The following is a 21,477-nucleotide window of genomic DNA, read 5'->3' on the forward strand; positions in this document are numbered from 1 at the left end:
CCCTCCTTCCGAACCCGGCGGTGGCGGCGGCGGGGGGCGAGGGCAGCGGGGCGGCGGGAGCCGCAGGCGGCGAGGCGCGGCGCGGCGCAGCGCGGCGCAGCGCGGGGCGGCAGCGGCGGGAGCGCGGGCGGCGGGCGCAGAGCCCCCGCACCATGGGCGGACGGCGCGGAGCGGCGGCGCGCAGCCGGCCCCGCCGGGGGTAGCCAGCCGCCCGCGCCCCGCACTCGCAGAGCCCGGCATGAACTGAGGAGGATGGCCAGCGCCCTCGGCCCGCGGTGGCCCCTGCGCCCGGCCCCGGGAGGCGGCGGCGGCGGTGCCGGGGGGCTCCTCTTCGTGCTGCTCTGCGCCTCGGCCGGCCTGCCCCGGAGCGGCCAGCAAGTGCTGCGGATCGGTGAGTGCCGCCCGCGGGCCCTGCGCGCTCCATTCGGCTCCGCGGGCACCGCCGGCCCCCGCCGCCGGGGGCTTCTCCCTTCCTTTCCCTCCTGCCCCGACTGCTGCGGCGATGCTCGCTGGTGCCGGGGCAGCAGGACCTGGGTACCTCCTGCGGGGCTCGGCGCAGCCCTCAGGGAGCCGCCGCACTGGGGCTGCGGGCGGCACCGGCCGGGCCAGGCTGCCCCCCTCCAGAGACTTTCCTCGGCGTGAGGTTTGTCCTGAGAGCGGGGTGCATCCCTCCTCGTTTTCCCCGCAGCTGGGCTCCGCGAAGCTCCGCGGGTGCAGCTCCCGAAAGTTTGCCCCGGTGCGCGGAGAGGGGATGCGGGGAAGTTGAGAGCGGGGATCCCCGAGGAGCGGAGCCGGGGAAGGGGATGGGGCCGGGGCGAGCACCCTGGGAGCCTCTCGGGGCTGGCGGCCGAGGAGTGTGTCAAGGCACATCCGAAGCGCTCCGCGGCAGCGGGTGCAAAGTGCGCCCAAAGCCAGTCGAACACCACTCCCCCCCGCCGGAGTACTTTAGTGACCATAAAATACGTGCCGAAAAGTGCTTAAGGTTTCCCGGGTCGACTGGAGAGCGAGCAGCAGTAGCTCGGGAAGGATAACTTGTTTTGGATGGGGGACGTGCTTTCCCTCCTTTGCCCTCTCTCCCATCCCTAACCCCGGGCTGCGGGAAGCTCCGCGAGTGCTGTATATACCTGTAGTGCCAGAAAACAGGAATTTATTTTTAAGTAGAAAACTCTGCACCATGGAAACGGGGCTCGGTTCACAGGAAGCCACTCTCCCTACAGTGGGTTTCTTGTGTCAGTCAAGCGAGACGGTGAATACAAAGTATCAAAAGAGTTAGGGGTTAGGAAAACTGTCAAAAAGATGTAGGCAGAATCTGTCACACTTCTGTTTCTCTGCCTATCCTTCTTTTGCTTGACAAACAACATGAAGGAAAAATAGAGAAAAGAAGCTGTTGATGCCATCCAGGGAGATGCATTTCTAAAGGCAAAGTAAAAGATTGATGTCTTTTGACCTGGCAAGTGTTAACCTCGCTCAGCTTCCCTCACATGAGTGTCCCTTGAAACTCAAGTGGAAGGCTCCAAACATACTTAGAGAACAAGGGACCTGATGATGACTGAACATTTACATAAATTAAGGGGCGCAGTCCCTCAAAGTGCGGAGTAAAGGCAAAGGTGTGGCATGGGGGCGGGGGGCGGTGGGAAGGAGAAAAACTGAAGACACTCAGCACCTTGCAGCTGAAAATCTGTAAGTTCATAACTGTGCATATTCAGTGTACACTCAGTTTTTTGTCATGGAATGCAGGTGAAGTTTGATGTTTCTCTCCACTACAGTGTAACCGTGCCTCTTTTGGAGATGAGGAAAATGCCTGTGCACAGGCACAGAGGACACAGTACATAAAGCTTTATGCTCTGAGAGACAGGTAAATTCAGGGCCAATGGAACTTGTGGAGAAAGTAACCATGTTCAAATAACTGAGCTGCATCTGGATGCTTTGGAAATACACAAGCATCATCAATGCTACTACGCAGCCTTAACTTGCTTAGGTTTAAATGGGAATAGCCTCTGAAGGAAAAAGGAGCATGACAAAAGAGATTAAAGGGAAACATGTTTCCTTGAACACAGTCTAAATGCTTATCTCTGTGCCTCGTGAAACCTCGGCTTCATAGCTGACATCAGCATTGCAGGGACCTAGGCAGAGATTTAGGGAGTGCACTCCTCTCTGCCAACCTCCTCGTTGCATAGCTTGCTTTGCTGCTTTTGTTTGGTCTAGCAAGTCGCCCAGGCAATTGCCCACGTTGCTTTTCCTTAAAATTGCTCTGCGTGGTTTGTAGACTCTCTGCTGCAAGATCTGTGTGTATCTGTAGCTCAGGTTCACTCCATCAGTGCATGCAGCGATGGTACCCTGACACTGATTCAAGTCTGTTACTTCCTGCACAATAAATATAATGCTAAGTATGACAAACTGCTCAGCTTTCAATCACAGCCACCAAATACACATCCAAAGAGATATTGCCAGAGAATATTGCTCCTTGTGTGTTACATGATTGTAAATGCATCAAATATTAAATGTATTCTTATTACTATAGCTATCCTGCCTATAAAGTAATGATGTTATAAAATATTAATCCTTCTCATCCATTAACAGTAGCAAGTCTCTCCATGGAATCTGTCACTCTTAGAGGTGACAAACAGAAGTAATGGCAATAGCTCCTCCAACACTTTTTGTGCTAACGTAATAAAGTCATCCCAAAGCATTTCTGGCAGTGAAGAAAATGCTATTAAGCCATCAGATTTTCTTTTTCATGTTTTAGTTAATTAAGGAAAGGAAAGCACTGCTATACAATGGTGTAGCAGTTTGCTCCTGAATTAATACACTGGTAGTTTAATTGTATTTTCCCTGTTAGGGAGCGTTAGGATTTTTTTAATTATTATTATTATTTTCTGGCTTATAATACAAATGAATGGATTCTCTTGGTGGCATTTAATTAGTTGAGAAAGGACATGTGAGTGATGGAAGTTCTAGCTATTTCTCAGCATCTAGCTAATGACTACTTTTCTAAGTCTCTGAAAAAGAAAATGAGAGATGGTAATATGACCAGTAAAACTAACTTATTAGAATAAAACCAATGGATTTTGAGATGATATAGTTTTCAGTTTCAGGTAACATAATACTTGAAATTTAGTGTCTTGCTGAGTATTTTTTTCACATTCACGTTAAAAAGCTTTTCCTTTGATATATGAACTAATAGAGCTGTCCAAGAAAATATCATCTGTATCTACACATAAGCCACTAAACTGTGTTATATAAAGGTATATTTAAAGTTCATAACCCTAATAATTTTGATTTAATACCAAGGAATTCCTAGTTTTTACACCGAATCAACTTCACCTTCTTATCTATCCTACTTGTACCGCTTATATAAAATAAATGAATTCAAATAACAAAAGGAAGGATATATATCAAGACAAGCAGGTGCTAAGTTGCAGAAGCAGCTTCTCAAGCACTGAAATCCCAGCAGGAGCCAAATTTATTTGTTAACAGTGGACGTAAAGCTTTCTCATTTCTTACTGTAGGTCCTTAAGGCCATTACGACTTCTGACTAGGTTATAAGAATATACTTCAATGATATTAAATGAAAAATTATCAATGATAATCAAGCTACATCTGCATTTGAACTAACCTAGAGTTGAGAAACTATGCAAGTTATATGTGAACATATCACTGGAGTTAATTAAAAAGGGAATGTGTCAGTTTTCAACAAATACCTGTAGGAAATTATATTGTTATGAATCTTGGAGTTAATCTCTAAAATTAACAACAGCATTGAGCAAATGAACATTTTTGAAGTTTCATAAAAATTGCTTTAGATGATGATATAGATACCCTTCAGTTTGTACCAGAAGTAATTTTCAATAATTTGTGTGTTTCTGTCGTTAAGTGGATGATTTGACTATTTAAGCATGGGTTCATACTCTGCACTGCTTTATTCCTTACTTAAGGAGAGCTACCAATGGTTTAGTGAACTGTGTTTTCAATGATGCAAGATTAGTCCCATAATATTTATCTCCACTTGAGAAATATAGATTTAAACAGACACACATAAGTCAACCTGACATGCAAGCTCAAATTTTCAATGTACATTTCAAAATAAACATCTATATTTTCCTGAGGAAGGCTAGACCTGTGAGGTTTTTTTCCTGCATAATATTACTGTTCCCACACTGTGAGTGATAAAGACAAAAGCCTCATAGCTCTCCCTGCAAATTTGACAATTTTTATCAAGTCTTTTTGAGATTTGGGTTGTGAAAGAAATAATATTAATACACATTTGAGCTTCATAAGTGTTACATGGCAAAGACTGTATTTAGAAAGTCTCTGTTTTGTTTGAACATCACTAAAAGTGTTAATTTTCAAAAGTGTTTCTTAGCAGGTGTCTACAAGTTATTCTGTTCCATAATATTGTAGGAAGTGAGACTTACTTTCTCTCATTAGGTGATGAGGCATTACCTACATTTTGTCCACTAGATCCTGAATTCTCAGTGGTTTGTTATTTTGGTGTAGTACAATTTGCCTATATTTCCTCATTCTACACTTAACAGAAAACTATTTTCCTACAGACATTTCTAAAGAATTCCTACCAAAATGGCCAAACATTAATTTTTGTGCATCTTCCTCCTCATTGGATTTGACAGTACTGTGAACATGTGTGACGGTGCAAGGTTTGGCTTGTGTGCTTTAAATGGTCAGTCAAGTTAAAAATACTCTATAAAAGGCAGATGAAAAATGTGCTACCAGCAAGGCACTCCAGCAAGTCCATACTTGTGCAACGAAATTTCAATGGCCTCAATGGAAGGAAGCTCAGGGGAAACACTTGACCACGTTTCACACTAAATTATTAAAATCAAAATATCATCAGTTATTTTTTTGTATTCTACCATTCAGGCTTAATGATGCAGAGGAGTGGATTACTTTGGATTCCATACCATTGTATTTCCAGGCTGTTATACCCTGGAAGGCGTTTGCTGTACTGAGTTCCTCTGTTGGGGAATATTAAGAAGTTGTGAAGCCAGTACTCAGCTGATGTAACTAGGCATCCTTTTATTGAACTCAAGAGAGCTATGTCAGTTTTAATTGCCTGAAAAGCTGCCTGGACATACTTAATATATTGAGAATGATGAAACTTTTGTAATTCCCCTGACTGACCTACCTACTTACCACCCTCCCTAATGATGAGTAGGATCCAACAAAATCACATCCTCTGCATCTTTATCTCTCATACAAATACACTCTACAGAGCATTTCTGGAGTTTATTCTCAAAGCTGAGGAGCAGTGGTCATGGAGTGCATGAAGCTCGACAGTGTTACGATGACCTGCTACACTATCAGCTCTTGATGCTTCAGTATGAATATTTGCTGGGTGGCTGTGCTGTGGCCAGAATGTCCTTTTTGCCAGGACCGTGTAAAATGCTCCTCAGTATTTGAAGAAACTGTAGAGGGGACCTTCACTTTCCAGAAAATTGATGGTTTGTGTCTCTGTCGTCAGAATACACCTATGCCCTAAATATCTGCTATAGCGTGAAATAGATGAGCTGTAAAGGCGCGTGATAATATTCAGATAGGCTGTAATATTTTGGCCTGATGATTATGCAGCAGCTACCAGACACTCAGGGCTATGTTAACAAAAAACACTGAGCTTGAGTTACTTCTGTCCTGGAGCACTTGTCAGTAAAGGTTGATGGAGTGCAACAAAGAAAAGGTCCTGAGACCAGAAAATGAAATCTAAGGAAGCAAGGCTGGATTTGCCTAGTTTAGACCAGAGCTAGGATGGTTCAGACAGTACTGAAGGAGAAAAAAGCATTTTAAAATACATCATGATGATATGTTAGTCCTGCATTTCACATCTTGGGAGATATGAGGTTAACTATGTCAAATTTCATGTAGCTATCTTGTTGAAAAATCAGGTGGGTTATAAGAAAATGATATGGAAGGCAAACCAGGACATTGGTATCTATGCTGTAGTATTTTATTTTTCCCTCTTAAACAAGGTGTATCCTAATGTGCCCCTGTGCAAAATAGATCTGTAGTGCTGCAGTGAGCTCCAGGTGGGCAGATAAATAGGACATCCTCCTGTGGTTCACCAAAGGTTCAGTTGTATTTATGTAACACAAGTGCATCAGTTCAGAGAGTTAAGATTTTGGTAAAATACAGGATGAAATCTTCAAAACCATGAAACTGATGAAATACTACCAAAGGATAACAGATATTCATCATTTTTTTTTTATGCAAAATGGTTGATACTTAGCCTAGTACTTTTTCAATTAACAATTCATACACGGTACAGTGATCATTGCTGGAGGAACAATCCTTATACATAAAAATTGAATTTCTCTGAATTTCATTCCTTGCTTAATAACCTGATTGTAGTGTTCAGGTGTAATTTTTTTTTACAAATTCCTATGACTTTCCTGTAATGCCTAATTTCACTTATACAGAGGGTATTTGCCTCAGTGTCCGTTCTTACTGTAACTATAAGCTCCTCCATATGGCCCCGTCTTCACTTAACATTTTCCATTCAGACAGCAAATACAATCTCAATACTGTTTTTTCATTACAGTCTGTTTTGTATATCCTGGCCAGTAATAAAGCTTAAATCCTGTTGTGTGTGTTCCCCCCCGCCCACTCCCCATTTTAAACAACTGCCTCTAATCTTCTTTTCTCAGAAAGGCTTGATTTGACCAACTAGACTATAGATTGTACTGCAGTAAAAAAAAAAAAAAGCCTGTCCAAGAACTGATTAGTTTTACTCCACAGCTTTGGATCTGTAACCTGCAAGCCCAGTATGTCCTAGATTTTGGTTGACTTCAGGTTTTAGTTTGCAATAACAAGTTTATGATTTTGGGAAAGCTTTGTAGTGGGAATATTACCCTTTCCTCTCTCTTTCTGCTGGAGGTGATACAGTATTATCTGGAAAATGATTAGCTTTCAAATGACGAATTTGCTTTCACTTAGCAAAACCCAAATTCAAAATTAAAACTGTCTCATTATGCCAAATAGGCATCTTTTTCATTTCAGCTAGAGGAGTGAGTATCTGATATGGCTCCTAAAGCATCTTTTTTTTTCCCATTCCTCTGACAGTGCAGAGGATCCTTATATTATCTTTACAGCTTCACCTGTACCAAGACACTAAATTAGGGTGGCACAAACACTGGGAAATGTGAATCAGTTATATGGCTCAGCAGAATGGACAAAGAGTTAGATATAGTCTCAAAGGCTCAGTTTTGAGCTTCTGTTCTTTGGGCTTTCAGACTGCACCACCACAAGTTTAAAAGAGGAGCATTGTAAATTCTGTTAGCATTGAAATTGTTCCCACATTCTGCTGTTGAATCTACACATGCAAACTTCATCTATTTCAAGGAAAATTGTGTTTACAGCACATTGATTCTGGCTGGGATTCAAGAGCAACCATCCTTCTGTATTGCTAATTGGCATGGAGGTCCTGGTGTGATGCTGAGTAAGTGAAAGTGACAGTCAGAGTGCAGAAACACCTCCAAAAATATGGAGCAGGACTTGTTTTGAGTGAGTAAGTGCGCAAAACTCATTGTTCTACCTACATATGAAGGAGCAGCAAAACTTCCCACAGCCATTATGTCCAAGTGATACTTCTGCTAGAAGCATTGCCACAGATGCTGAGGCTTTACTTTGTCTCTCAGGCGGAGAAAGAACAGAGCCCCCTCTGAATTCAGTGGTACACCACTGAGACCTTAAAATCTCTGTGATTTTGCATGCTCTCCAACAGAGAAAAAAGCCTCCAAACCAAATCCATCTGCAACACTTTCTTTTTAAAAGATCAAGAGTGCTAGAATATAGTAAGAGCCATTCATTATATTGTAAGCAACATAAGCTTTTAATTTCTAAATGTTTTGGACAGTATAAGCAGGAAAAGACACCAGTATACACTGTGGATCTGAGAGTTTGGGAAAAAATGCTATTTTAGAAGAACAGCATTAGGTAGCTATAAGAAAAGAAGAAAAAATATTTGAAGACACAGTTTATTCTCCCCTTCCCCTGGGATGAGTGATAAAACAGAGTCCTGCCAGGATGTTTTTATGGAAATTACTGCCACTTGCTTCTACTAAAGATCACCTCCCCTTCCTCTCCCAGGAAGACTCATGTCATAAATGTCCTCAGCATGCAAGAAAGATCCCCAGGTGAGTAATTAGTCTTGCCTAATCTGCCACTGCTGTTTCTGGAGTTAATAGCAGTCTACAAGTCAGCCCAACGTGTCTGAAGTAATACCTTAGTTGCTTACTTCTGCCTGAGAGCTTTGACCTTCATGATCTGTTACAGTGCATACAGAACCCAGAAGGTTTCTAGCTCTCTGCTGTCCCATAGTAAATAGCAAGAGCAGCCCAGGCATCTGGGCTTTCAGTTATGTCTCTAAACAGGTAAATCAAAGGATGCTACTTCAGTTTATGAGTCTTGCATCGCTATGGCTTTGCCTACCTATAGTAACATGACCATATATTGCAATCAGTAGAACAGCTGAACAACTGCTCCTATGAACTGTGCCATCTTTAGGGGTAACCGGATCATATAAATTATTATGATTTGGCAAGGCAGTACTGAGAAGAAAAGCCGTATGTACTTTGTATTCTTGGATCATATAATTATAAGATGAATCCATGGAAATTGCTGCTTTTGGGGTCTACCATGCTATGAAAAGTTGCATTGAACCAGTTTCGTTACTGCCTTGTCTTGTGTGGTATGAACTGTGTCACATTTGAACAAGAATAGCAATGAATAATAACAACACTAGGATCTTCTAAAGCAGTAGAGCTCAGAGTACTTCACAAAGCACATACAATTAGTTTTATTTGATGACTGGGGAAGCCAAGAGCAGATAACTGAAGCATTTTGCTGGCAAACTTGTGGTAAAACTGGGAGTGACTCTAAGTCTCTCAAGTGCCATCACCCCAAGCCTCTACCCATTGTCCCCTCAGGAGCCACCAACATGGTCCTTGGAAATGCCTTTTCACTGCTCAAATTTCTTCTGAGCATCTTTCCAGCGTGGTTTGCAATGTCCTTTCTAGCCTCTGGCTTCACATCTGCTCAGCAGCATCATGTTCTGCTGAAGATCAGATATGGTAAGTCATAACAAGGAATGGACATCTTCAAAGTACAGAAGAATGTCAAAATTGTTTTCCTGTTTTGGCACTTCCATGGACTACTCTGCTATGATGCACTTGCTCTCTGTAACAATGTTTATTTTAAATGCAGAAACATTTTGTTATTTATTCCCTTCCTAGAAGGATATTATGTATACTGGCAAGGTGGTTAAGTGTTTTACAAGGCTGTAATTAAGAGGCAAATAAAACAACCTGTGTGAATTGTCCTGACTTGTTCTCTTGCATCACGTTTGTTCCAACATCGTATTTCCTCCTTCTGTACCAAAAAAAGAGTCTAAGCAGCCAGAAAGAGGCTTTCAGAGCATTCAAGCCATGTGCAATACTGCAGACCGTACCAACAAAACCATTGAAGTCTTTATCAAATATTCAGGTGTCCTTATAAAATTCTACAGCCGTGCCAGCTAGGAATTAACTCTGCTTTTGGGAACTAGACATCTCAGTATTTGCAATCCTCTGCTTTCACTGTCTTGGTGTCATTCCTGATGATGATATGGAGAAATTAAAATTAGATGCACTGAGATGTAAACATCCATAGGAAAAAGAAAACCCAAAATATAGTTTTTGCTTTCATAAAAATAACCTATTCTCTGCTTACATTCCAGAAAAAAAATACAAGAGAAATCAAAGCCATTTTAGTCCATTGTGCAAATGACTTTCTCCTGATGTTTTGGAGACCCCATGCCAACTCGGTCATTTCTATAAAGGTTATGAATAGGTGGCTCACGCCTGATGAAATACAGGTGATTTATGTGCAATAGTTACTCCATTTTTGAGGAAGTGCAAATTAATCTCAATTTCTCTGAAATAGTCCCAAGAGATTAATCTCAAGATATTTGAGTCCAAACCAAGCTCAGAAGCTCCCTATTGGTAGTCAAGGGAGGCCAAGTTGCTGCAGCAACAGCGTGACATCTGTAAAACTGTTTGATTATGTCAGTATCACAGAAAAAGCCTTTTAAAAGTTAGATCAGGTTTTTTAGTTGTACTATACTTTTCCAAAGACAGTCAGTCCCTGTCAGATTGGCCAATGAGTCAAGATGCGTAATGAATAACTTAAGCAATCTCATGTGGATAGCAAGTTATCTGTCCACATAATATAGTAATGAGTTTTGAGAACTGTTAAAGAAACGAATAGTAAGCCGCTTAGGAATTCTTGCTTCGGTTGGGAGACAAATAAAATTACAAGTTCTGATTAAAATATTTTCATGTTTTGTTTTTGAATGCTTTTACTCATCTCAGGATTCAGAAAGCACATAGAAAATTATTTAAACATCACAGAGATGATGTTTGATAGTCTGTTGGAATGGGGGATGAATGAGTAAATATCTTGTACAAGACACAAGGATATAGAATTACTGCCGTACTATTTCCCCTTATGATTATTCAAACACATTTTCTATGATAAACTATACTTACACTAAACAAAATGTCTCTGTTAATAGAGTGCTATGTCTCAAATTTATTTGTCCATACTTAAAAATATTACATGCAAAAGACTACAGTAAAAGAGTGCAGTAAATGAGGTAGAAATCCTGAAGAATAATGTATGTAGTTAGGTAAGAAAAAAATGTGATTTCCAAGTTTCTTGGTCAAAATTAGTTTAATATTTCCCATTTGGCATAGTTCTCTATTACTGTGTAAAAAAAAAAACAAATCAGAAATGTCAGGAGTGTTCCCCTCCTACCTCATGGGCAGAGCAAGGATTGATCACTTATGCAATGCAGGATGGAGTCCTTTGCCGCCCATCACCAGTGGATGTGTTTGTTCTCCCTACTGACCTGCCCTTAGAGAAGTGTGAGTCACACTTCTGCTGGTGTTTTTCCAGAGGTGTTTGGTGATGGGAAGCTGGCTAGCAGCCCAGCAAAGGGGCAACACAGGCTCCTGGCTCAGACCGCTGCAGACATCAAACCGGGCAAGGGACAGGTTTGTTTCTGCAGCTCTGGGCAGCATGTGCCATCATGCAAATGGATATAGTAGGTACTTATCTGGCAATTGGTAAAAAGCTGTCACTGACTGCATTCACAGCATCAAGCTACTAAATTTTAAGTCCCTGCATGAAGATATTCTTGACAAAATTGTTCTCAGTGGAAAGTTTGCCAGAATATTTGTAGTTTGGGGGGAAAAAATAGTTTTTTTTACTCAGGAACAGCTAAAACCAGTTGCAGGAGATGGGCACTGTTGCTTTAGATGGCTAACATTTGTGTTTGCATAATGGATGATGTCCGAGTCCTTTCTTGTTGACTGCTGCTGCAAGGTCTTACTGACAACACTTGCAAAAGATGAGGTGGAGCGCCCTCATGGGAAAGCTCTTTTGCCTTTGCTGGGGTGAAACACTTTTAGCACCTAAGTCATTATCCAGCATGAGCCTTGCTAACCCTGTAGGTCTGATCTGGATGGTTCAAGTTTCAGATCTGTTATCTGGTGAAGAAACATGGAAACTGAAGGAACAATGACAGAATGATGGCCTGTGGCAGTGCTGACAGCTGTGGCAGGGTGGTCTAGCTTGGCTGAAACAGGCCTCCTAAGACAAGCCAACACTGGCTGTTCTTCTCCTGACTTATTGCACAGTGAAATACTGCAATTTTTACAGTCACGTACTGTTTCCTTCACTGGAGCTCTGCCTGCTTAAATAAACCCATTAAAGATGGACATTTGTTCTTTCTTGAATGAGTTTCCATTTGTCTGTCTGTTAATGGCCAAATAGTGCAGAAAGTACAAGGTTTCCTGCTTCTCCATTTGGAAATGGTTTGTCGAAAGTCCCTCTGAGGACACACAGCATTTGTCTGTAACACGTATTCTCTAAGCCTGATGCAGGGATCTAGGCAGAGAGGGAGTTTACTGCAGAGAATGTTTTGGTATCCAGTACATATCAGTCACTATGATGGGATGGGGACACACTTTGAAAATAGACTGCTCAGCTTGTGGCTGTGCAGAAATTCACTGAGAGTGGCTTGCTGGTCAGCGGTCTGGGGCTAAGCTGTTAAAGTGGTGCTGTCAGGGTGACTTCAGTGCTCACCCGCAGCTCACTGCCACACATAGATCTAAGTAGATGCCATCAGAAACCAAGTTCAACATGCATGTGACTAAAGATTTTGTCCACGAAGCAGAAGGAGTCCACAGTTATAAGGAAGACAAATAACGATGCAGCTCAATGCGTTGATTGGATTGCTTCTCTGCACAGGAACCTCTGAGCTTCCCAGCTTGCCCCTCTGTTTCTTCTTCCTCTCTCTCTGAGTGTGTAGATGCTTAGCTTGTCTGGACATGTGCTCTGGTGTACAATTTGATTTTGCCACCAAGGCCACTTTCAGAATTTTGATGTAAAAATGATGTCTTTCTTTGCGCTATCTCTGATCCAACAACTTGTACACAAAAAGCTTTTTATTCTTCCAAAGCTGCTTCCTTTCAACTATGCCAAACCACCCCAAAAACTTATCAGTGGGGCACCATAGCTGAAACCTAATATGAGCTGATGCTCTTCCAACTGTGACTATCTTGAAAATTTTCATTTCAAGTCCAAATTGTTTACTTATCTGCTAGAAACATATGTTAAGAAAAGTTAAGGCTCTGTTGCCCAAGGTGTATTTTAATACAGTGGAGGAACTGTTTCAGATATTTCACATTACATCTTCTAGCTTTAACCGGTGCTGTAAATTATAAAGTCGCTCCATTGAACTGCATGAAGATTAGATTTTTGAACAGTGTTCTCCGAAGAATGCAGATTTTTTTCTCTTTGAAATGAAGAATCTGTCTTGCATCAGTGTGGCTCACTGCATACTTTGCTGGCCAAGCCTTTCTTTTCTCTATTAGGGTGCCAGGCTATTCCCTGAGAACCATGTCCTGTCATAGCTCCATGTACTGACATTAAAAGGCACCTGCAGATGGAGTGAGTGTAGGATATGCCCTGAATAGCAAGTGGTCTGGGAAACTAATCCTTATGCTGTCATCTTGAAATCAGAACTGTCATGAAGGAAAACTTGCAAGAAACATTTATCTTCTCGTCTGCATAAACCTTCTCCTGTAGGCACCCAATGTATGTATGATGCATGGTATTTTAGAAAAACAATTTATTGCAGTGTCCAAGTGAAATACCTATGCATTGCCATTTTACTTAGATTCATGCCTCTGTCAATCTGAATTCCTGGCTTTCAGCCCTCTTCTCTTAGCTTTCCCAATGTGGAGAGATCTCATCTGTCTGTTTCATTCTATGTTTAACATAGGCCCCTGGGAGGAAGCTGAGTGGGTGCTGCCTTTGAAGCAACATAGTACCATAGGATAAGTTCTGTTGCCTCTGTATAAAAGGAAGAATACAGTCCTATTTCCTCTTATGAATTGTCTCACACTTATGCACACATACACACAAAAGCCAGACACTACAGCTGTTCCAAATGCTGCTTTCTTAAAATTACAACATGGTGCAGATACTTCACAGGGCCAGAGGATGTTAACCAACATGGGAAGAGCAGCAGTGTTGAGGTTCCCCGTGGCCTCTGTGTTATCCTCATCACTTCATGAGTTGAGTGGAAGGGGAAACATGGTAGCATGACATCTCATTTCTTAACCCCGTGGCAGCTGCCCTCCGCTGCTTTTAAGAGCAGGGCATGGAAGAGCAACAGTGTCTCCTTTCTTTTAGTGTTAATTTTTGAGCCCCTTACTACATGTTGGAGCATGTATGAAGAAGAGCAATGAAGTTGGTGAAGAGTCTAGAGCACAAGTTTTACAAGGAGCAGCTGAGGGAACTGGGATTGTTTAGTCTGGAGAAAAGGAGGCTGAAGGGACACCTTATCACTCTCTGCAACTACCTGAAAGGAGGTTGTAGCAAGGTGAGGGTCAGTCTTTTCTCACAAATAACAAGTGATAGGACAAGAGGATATGGGATCAAGTTGAGCCAGGGGAAGTTTAGATTGTAAATTAGGAGAAACTTCTTCACTGAGAAAGTTGTTAGACACTGGCACAGACTGTGCAGGGAGATGGTGGAGTCACCATCCCTGGGTATATTTAGAAGCTGTGTAGATGAAGTGCTGAGGGATATGGTTTAGTGGTGGGCTTGGCAGTGTTAGATTAATGGGTAGAATCAATGATCTTAAAGGTCTTTTCCAACCAAAATGATTCTATGATTCTATGATCCCTTTCCATTGAAGAGAGCAGTGTTGTCCAGCATGCTTGGGACTGCTGCAAGCAACATTTTTCTGGGTGAATGGGTAGAGGCTACATCCACCCTGTCAAGTTCTCCATTAGCAGAGACACTCAGAGACATACATCTCAACTTTTCAGGAGCACCGGGGTTAATGCAAAATCAGAGGAAGAGAAAGCAAATGTTTTCTGCTAATAATATGGCTACATACTTTATGAGCTCTGCTTCTTTATTTTAAATGGGAATGTTTCTATGTGCAGGCAGATTACCTCTGTGTTAATCAGGGTGTTTCATAGCCTTTTTTATATAGGCAGAATTTAGTCCAGTTTTCCATAACATTAAAATACTTTGCACAGCAAGATAATGGGAAAGGGTGATGAGGAAAAGATAATCGTTCTTCATAAATCCAGAATAATTAATATGACAACTACTGTTTTAAGATGACTGTGTACTAATTTATTTCTACAAGTCCATAAGGGAAAGGGTGGTGAGATCCCACCTTTTCTTTCTTATCACAAAGGTAATTTCAGAAAGCCATTGTATGAGTCTTTTCCTGAATATTTATGTGAGTGATAAATTGCTATTATGCATTGTCAGTAAACAGGTGAATCTTGATTCTGGACAGTTGTACTTAGCATTTTCCCTCTTTTCTGAGAGAAATGTCATCAGACTCAGTCTTGATCTGCTTTCTGAGTTACATAATATTTTACAAGTATCATATGCAGGAGAATAAAAACTTTAGAAAGAATTCTTATGAATTAGTGAAAATGCTCCCAGAAAAAAAATTACAGAATTCTGCCTGCTGGTGAGGGGTGAGGGGAAAAGTGTTAGAAACAGCCCTGTGAGCACTGTGGGGACAGTAGGAGGAGGCTGAAGAAATGATCCAGGCACCTGAGCAAGTATTGCCTGCAGCCTCTGTAAGAGACCATGATGGAACAGATATCCACACTGCAGCTGTGTGCCCAAGCTGGGGCAGATAGATATGCTCTGAAGGAAGTGTGATCCCTGGAGAGAAACCATACTGGAGCAGGGCAAGAGTGTAAGGAAGGAGTGTCAGAGGAGCTGCTATGGACTGACCACAACCCCCCATTCCCTATCACCCCTCTCCTGCTCAGGGAGGAGGAAGTAGAGGAGTTGGGAATGAAGATGTGAAGTTGAGCTTGGGGTAAAGAGTAAAGGTGGTGTTCTAGTTTTAATTTGTCTTTGTTTCTCACTATCCAAGTCTATTTTTGTTGTCAATACATTTTCCTCAAATGGAATCTGTTTTGCCCATGACAGTAATTGTTATGTGATCTTTCTGTCTTTATCTCGACCCATGAGCTTTTTAATCTCAGTTTTCTCCCTCTGTCCTGTTGAGGAGGAGGAGGAGTGAGAGAGCATCCAAGTGAGCATCTGACAGACAACCAAGGCCAACACACCACAACTACGATGTAGAAAAATTGAGAAGTATTATTTCCATGGCATTTATATTGGGATTGATCATTTGTAGCAATTTCCAGTAAGAATAGCGTGAAGTTACTTCTCTCCAATGGCTTTTAACTGCTGTTGTAAAAGCTGGAATTCTTTAGGTGGAAGACTGAGCTGCTCAGTGATACCAGCTGACTATGCATTTGCACACTAAGAAATGAGACTTTTAAGTAATTTAAATAACTAACATAGTTTAGCAGCTGCACAGCAAACTTTGCTGGGGAGATTTTATTAATGCTAGAATGCCTGGCTTTTGTCTTTGCAACTTGGCCATTTGCAATACCAAGAGCATATTTTACTACAATTCTTAGAAGGATGCAACTATTCATGGTGTTTTATAATGGAGCAATATGAACATAAATTTGTATTAGTAGACTCTCTTCACTGATTATTTGATCCACAATTTCAAGTGCACAGGAAAAATCTGAATGAAATGCAGTTGTTATTCATGCCAAATTGTTGGTTTTTATATCTTGTTATCCCTGCTGAATTAATCCATATTGGAGAATTAACAAGAACCAAAACAGCATTTAAAAGGGAATTGTCAACCTATTTAGTTTGCAAATTTTAGATTTTTAATACACACGGCTCCATTCTTTCATTACTCTTCTAAGCTGAAACAGAGGCATCTGGGATACAAAGAGGTAGTGGTCAGCCATTCTTCCTATTTAATGCCTTGAAAGCAAGGCTTATACTTAAAATGTTGAGTCCTACTAAGTAGAGTTGATGAGCTCCTTCAGCACACAGCATGTCTAAAATCACTTCCTACTTTTGATAGGGCTGAAGGAGGCACTCACACTTTTTCAAAGATTCAAAACTTGTTCTTCTTCCATTGCAGTCAATTTTTTTACAGACTTCATTGGTGACAGGTGAAGCCCAATGCCTCACATAGAGCTTCTCCGGGAAGTTTGATGGACAGAAGTTTTAATCTGCCTACCTTTAGCAGATTTAACTGCAAAACTGCAAAAAAACCCCAAGCCCTCACCATTTGTGAGTTCTTATAGAAAATCCGTGAGGAAATGCAGTACAAAATAATCTCTTCTAATTTTCTGTCCTTTATTCTAAGTGTCAGACTGCTTTTTCTCAGCAAAAAAAAAAAAAGTGACCAAGTGCTTCTTTAACTCTGCCTCTCAGTCAATGGAGCTGCAGCAGTTTATAGTGATGAGGTTCTGGCAAGGCTATTTTTCTGGCAGAACAGTTGGACAATTTACTACAGGCCATCAAAACTGCAAATGAAGATTCTGGATTCCATTATTTTGAAGAAATCAGTGGTAAAAGGCCTCATATTCCTTCCTTTTCCTCCAGCTGCTGATTTTGTCATGTCTCACACTTTTCTGAAGTTTTCCTTCTGTGCCCTGCTTGTCGTCACCAAAGCAGAGGAAAGAATGGAAAGAATGCCAAAATTCCCTAGTTTTTAGTAAGGACAGATGCTACCAGATGTAAGTTATTCCAGCTACTGATGGTGCTGTAAACAGGCTTAAATGAGAGAGCTGGAAAATCTTCTAGCTAATGTTTCCAGAAATAGCATCATTATTTGCGTACGATCATGTGGTTGGAGCTAGCACAGCAAACACTAGAATCCAAACCTCTATTTATATAGAAGAATATCTTGTTAGAAAAGAATCTTTCCTTGCTTTGTTCAGCTTAGCATGGAGCTTCTGATTCAGTGCACGAATATATCAAATAAGGTCAAGTATGATACAATTCTGGTGTCACACTGAATTCCTGGTGGAGCTAATATTGTTACAGTCCTGTTGTGACTGACATAAATCTGTCACATTTTCAATAGGGTGATTCATGAAAGATACAGAAGAATCAATGGAGATAAAAATAGGTAATGCAACAACAGTATCCATCTCATCATAATTTTGCTTGTATTATACAGAGTAACCTGATTAAAAGGGTCATATTTAAATGTAGTCTGGCAAAACTGCATATAAAAATAGAGAGTGATAGAGAAGAAACCCAATCTGGTGAGATTTGCAGGTAAGACAGGGGATAATACATCAGTCTCCACAGGGGGGACAGCCTCTGAGGCCAGTAGCGAGCTCTCTGTACCAAGGGGTCAGCAGGCAGCTCCCAACATTTGTGAAACCTCCTCTCAACTGGAGAAATGCAGGCAGCCTGGCATGTCTCTACTTGATGAGAGCCAAAGTGAAATAAAAAGGGCCTGAACGGTACACTACAAAGTAAAAAAAACCCAACCAAACAAAAAACACACCTCTTTTGTATTCACACTTAGGATGGTGAGTAATTAAGATATGACTTAGTTACAATTTATTAATATTACTTTACCCCCACATAATTGATCTCTAAATACACAGGAATACTTTGGATGAGATCTGATGAGAATCTGAAGAGTTTGCTGACCTCCAAAGGCCATGTGAACTTATGCCATCATCGGATCAGGATCCATTCAGTTTGTTTGCACTGTACCTAAAAAAATGAAACATTACTGCTAGATCCCTTTTGCTGCATAATGATGCTACATTTATTCTGAGACATAGTATATTTCAAGAAGAGAAGAGAAGAGAAGAGAAGAGAAGAGAAGAGAAGAGAAGAGAAGAGAAGAGAAGAGAAGAGAAGAGAAGAGAAGAGAAAGAATGTGAAAGCTAGAAAGTGAGAGAGAAAGGAAGAGAAAAAGAAAGAGAGCAAGCAAGAAAGCAAGCAAGAAAATAAGCAAGAAAGCAAGCAATGAAGCAAGGAAGAAAGCAGAGTACAAGAAACAATTTGCTGAAAAGCTGATCTAACAAAACCCAGGCTTGTTTCTTGCCTCTCTCCATTCTACAGCTACTGTAACCTCAGCTGCCTTTCTTGTTTCCCTTTGACTTCCTCCCTGCAGCAGCACCTGTGGTTCTCCTCTTTCTTCAAAGTCCTCCTCCCTATCCCCAAATGACAAGCAGCAAGAGGCAGTAGTGTTGTTTTGAAGAGACACACATCCAGCAGACCAAACCTGTAGGTAACTCAAGTTTTTCCTTTGGTGAGGCCATTTACTATATTCCTCAAACTGGTTTTCACAAAATTTGCAGGAACTGGATGACTTTGAGACCTATCCTGTTTCTCAGACTTAGTTAAAGGTGGCCAGTGGTTAAATTATTGGTGCTAACAGGACTGAGACGATTGAATAGCTTGATTTTGCAAACCTTGTTTCCTTAAAAAATCTGTCTGAAAAAGGGACTTAAAATTTTTGGCCTAAGAAATCAGATGCATCTGTTACTCACAAACTAGATTATATCTGGGATTGCCAAAATACAGTTTTTCACCATTTTACACTCTATGGAGAGATATAATAAAAATCAGTGTGTCACTGCTCTTGCCATGAAGCTTGTGCTTTTGCAAAATATTAGATGTGGGGAGATTTATGTTCCTTCTAGGGCAAGAGCAGATTAAGATGTGATGCTACTTTCATTCAAGCCACACAGCCAGCATTATGCCAACAATGTCCTTCCTTTCCCTCCAGCCTGGGAGACGAGTGCAATCAGGACGTAGACAGACATCAAAGGGAGAATCTTTGATAGCAATTTCTGGAATATCAGGCCCATCAGTGTAGCTCAGCTTTCTGTTCATTCCAGGGAAACGTGTTTCAAGAAATCAAGACACATAGGAGGTTCAGAAATACTCTGATGTTTGTTATTCAAAAAGTATGATCTACATACTTCACACATCTCAAAATGTACACTGCTCGGTTATGTTGGGGTTGGTAAGTAAAGCACAACATCATAGACAGAAATATTCATCTTACTATTGTAAAAACCCTTTACGATGCAAAATATTCATTATAAACAGCTATGTTTGAGTTGGAAGGAAAAAACCAACCTCACAAACACAGCAGAGAGCAATTGAGAGAGATGACATCCTCTGCTACTTAAAGTGGTGGAAGAGGACCTAGGACTCGAGTATCGTTTTCTCAGTGAATCAGACTGCTATAATAATGAGGAAAGGACATGGAGACTTTAGGAAAGCATAGGATACATTTGTTCAGTGATACCTGCAAATGGTGATACAGTTTACATGTGGACAACATGTAAACTGTTTACATATGGACAGCATATGATAACAGGAATGGCAGTCCTTCTGAAGCAGTCCTGTACTGTTTGGCTGTAGTCATTTTGCTGCCTGTCACCATTTTTCAATCTGTGCTCCTTTCCCCTGGCCTCACAGCCTTAAAAATTGGAGCTGGAGGCTGCTTCTGAAGCCTGCAGGCTTGTCTTATAAAGGTGATCATTTTTATGAGATTCAGTGATTGGAGTTCTGCTACAATAGCTCTTTACTGCAGTCTTGCTATCTCTTGTCATCATGAGCCCAAAGACTGGTACACAAGGACAATAAAGAAAAGGAAATGGAATGAAAAAATCTTAGATAAGAGCAAATTGGCAGTTTGATGATAATCTTAAGTATGTGGAACTGTGTTTATGCACGTTTTCTAGTTAAGCTCAAGTGCTTTCCAGCATGCAACATGCTTAAGAGATTAGGGGGTGCAGGATTTATTGCAAAAACTGATTGAAATTCCCAAATACAGTCTCTTATCCTGGCACAGTGCTTTGTGCCCCAAACTTGAAAGAACACTGCAGTGTGAACTCAGACATCTATCAAGTCACATGAATGTGCTTATAGAAATACCAAGACAGTGTAAGAATGTACTTGTAGCTTGTGGGGAATGAAGGATTTATTCATTTTCCTTTCAGCAGGGATGCTTTTGTATTAAGACTCAAAGATGTTCAGGATTTCTGCCAGCATAAGGAAAAAAAAAAACCAACCCCAAATTGTAAGAAAGGCAGCAAGTTTCCTGGCTTTGTAAGTCTTAAAAATTCAAATAACTGGCAATGACTAAACAATGACAACTCTGACTGCTACTGACAGTCTGTTACTTTTACAGTCACCTTCCAGAAGTTTATTGCTTCTCATCAGATAGAACAGTTGGCCCCAATGGAAAAGACAGGTTGCTACAGATGACAGGATCTTTACAATGGGCAATCATGATGGCATTAGTGTTTATCCACTGCAGTAAGTATATAAATCACAGCAAATGTGCTTCCCCTTGGAGATGGAATCTGTTGTGTTATTTTTGCCCAGCCTCAAATATTTATCCACCAAATGGTGAAATTGCCAGACATACTTCATGCCTAGCCCAGTGAGTAGTTAGAGATTACTGTTAGAGTCCACAGATCACAAACCTGATATTAGAATGCCACTTGGAGACACACATGTTAAATTAAAGCTAGTTTCTGTGTTTATTAGAGAGTTTTTCATACTCTCTGTAGGACAGAAGTGTTTTGCAATCTGTCAGTGTAAATAAATACAAGATTTAAATGGGTGCTCTTCCTCTTGTGAGATCCTTGGTGGGAGAGTGAGGTAACATACTATGGACACATGTTACAGGGCTGCATACTGTCCCCAGTTCACATATGAAACTCAGTGTTGTCAGAGGCTAAGAAACAGGTGGTTAATTTTACCTAGGTAAATACTGATTTACAGTTTTAGCTCAATATTCAGACAATTATTATTTTTACAGAACAAACACTTCCCAGAAAATATTACATGAATCAGAGGAATTACAATACAAGCATCCTTTGGAGCTTTTTCATTCAAGTATTCAATATCAGACAGTGTCCAATGTTAGAGCTTTGAAGGGAAGAAATTAGAAACCGTGTAACGGAGTATTATGGAAAGATATCCCAGCCTCTCACCCTCTGGTGTTTTGCCTATTACTAACAGGCATGAATTCTGCATTTAATCTTACCTGATGTTATCATAGCTGTT

The 21,477-nt window shown here is 41.0% G+C and overlaps 1 protein-coding gene across 1 annotated transcript in view; it reads left to right on the top strand.

Moving 5' to 3' along the window:
- Positions 1-252: 252 nt before the first annotated feature.
- GRIK1 (glutamate ionotropic receptor kainate type subunit 1) overlaps positions 253-21,477 on the top strand; it is a 166,895-nt gene continuing 145,670 nt past the window's right edge. Inside the window, exon 1 of the mRNA XM_061988655.1 lies at positions 253-391. Coding sequence (XP_061844639.1) covers positions 253-391 — 139 coding nt within the window. The remainder of the gene's footprint in view (positions 392-21,477) is intronic.

Source organism: Colius striatus, chromosome 1 (genome assembly GCF_028858725.1).
Source record: "Colius striatus isolate bColStr4 chromosome 1, bColStr4.1.hap1, whole genome shotgun sequence".
In the NCBI taxonomy this organism is placed as follows: Eukaryota; Metazoa; Chordata; class Aves; order Coliiformes; family Coliidae; genus Colius; species Colius striatus.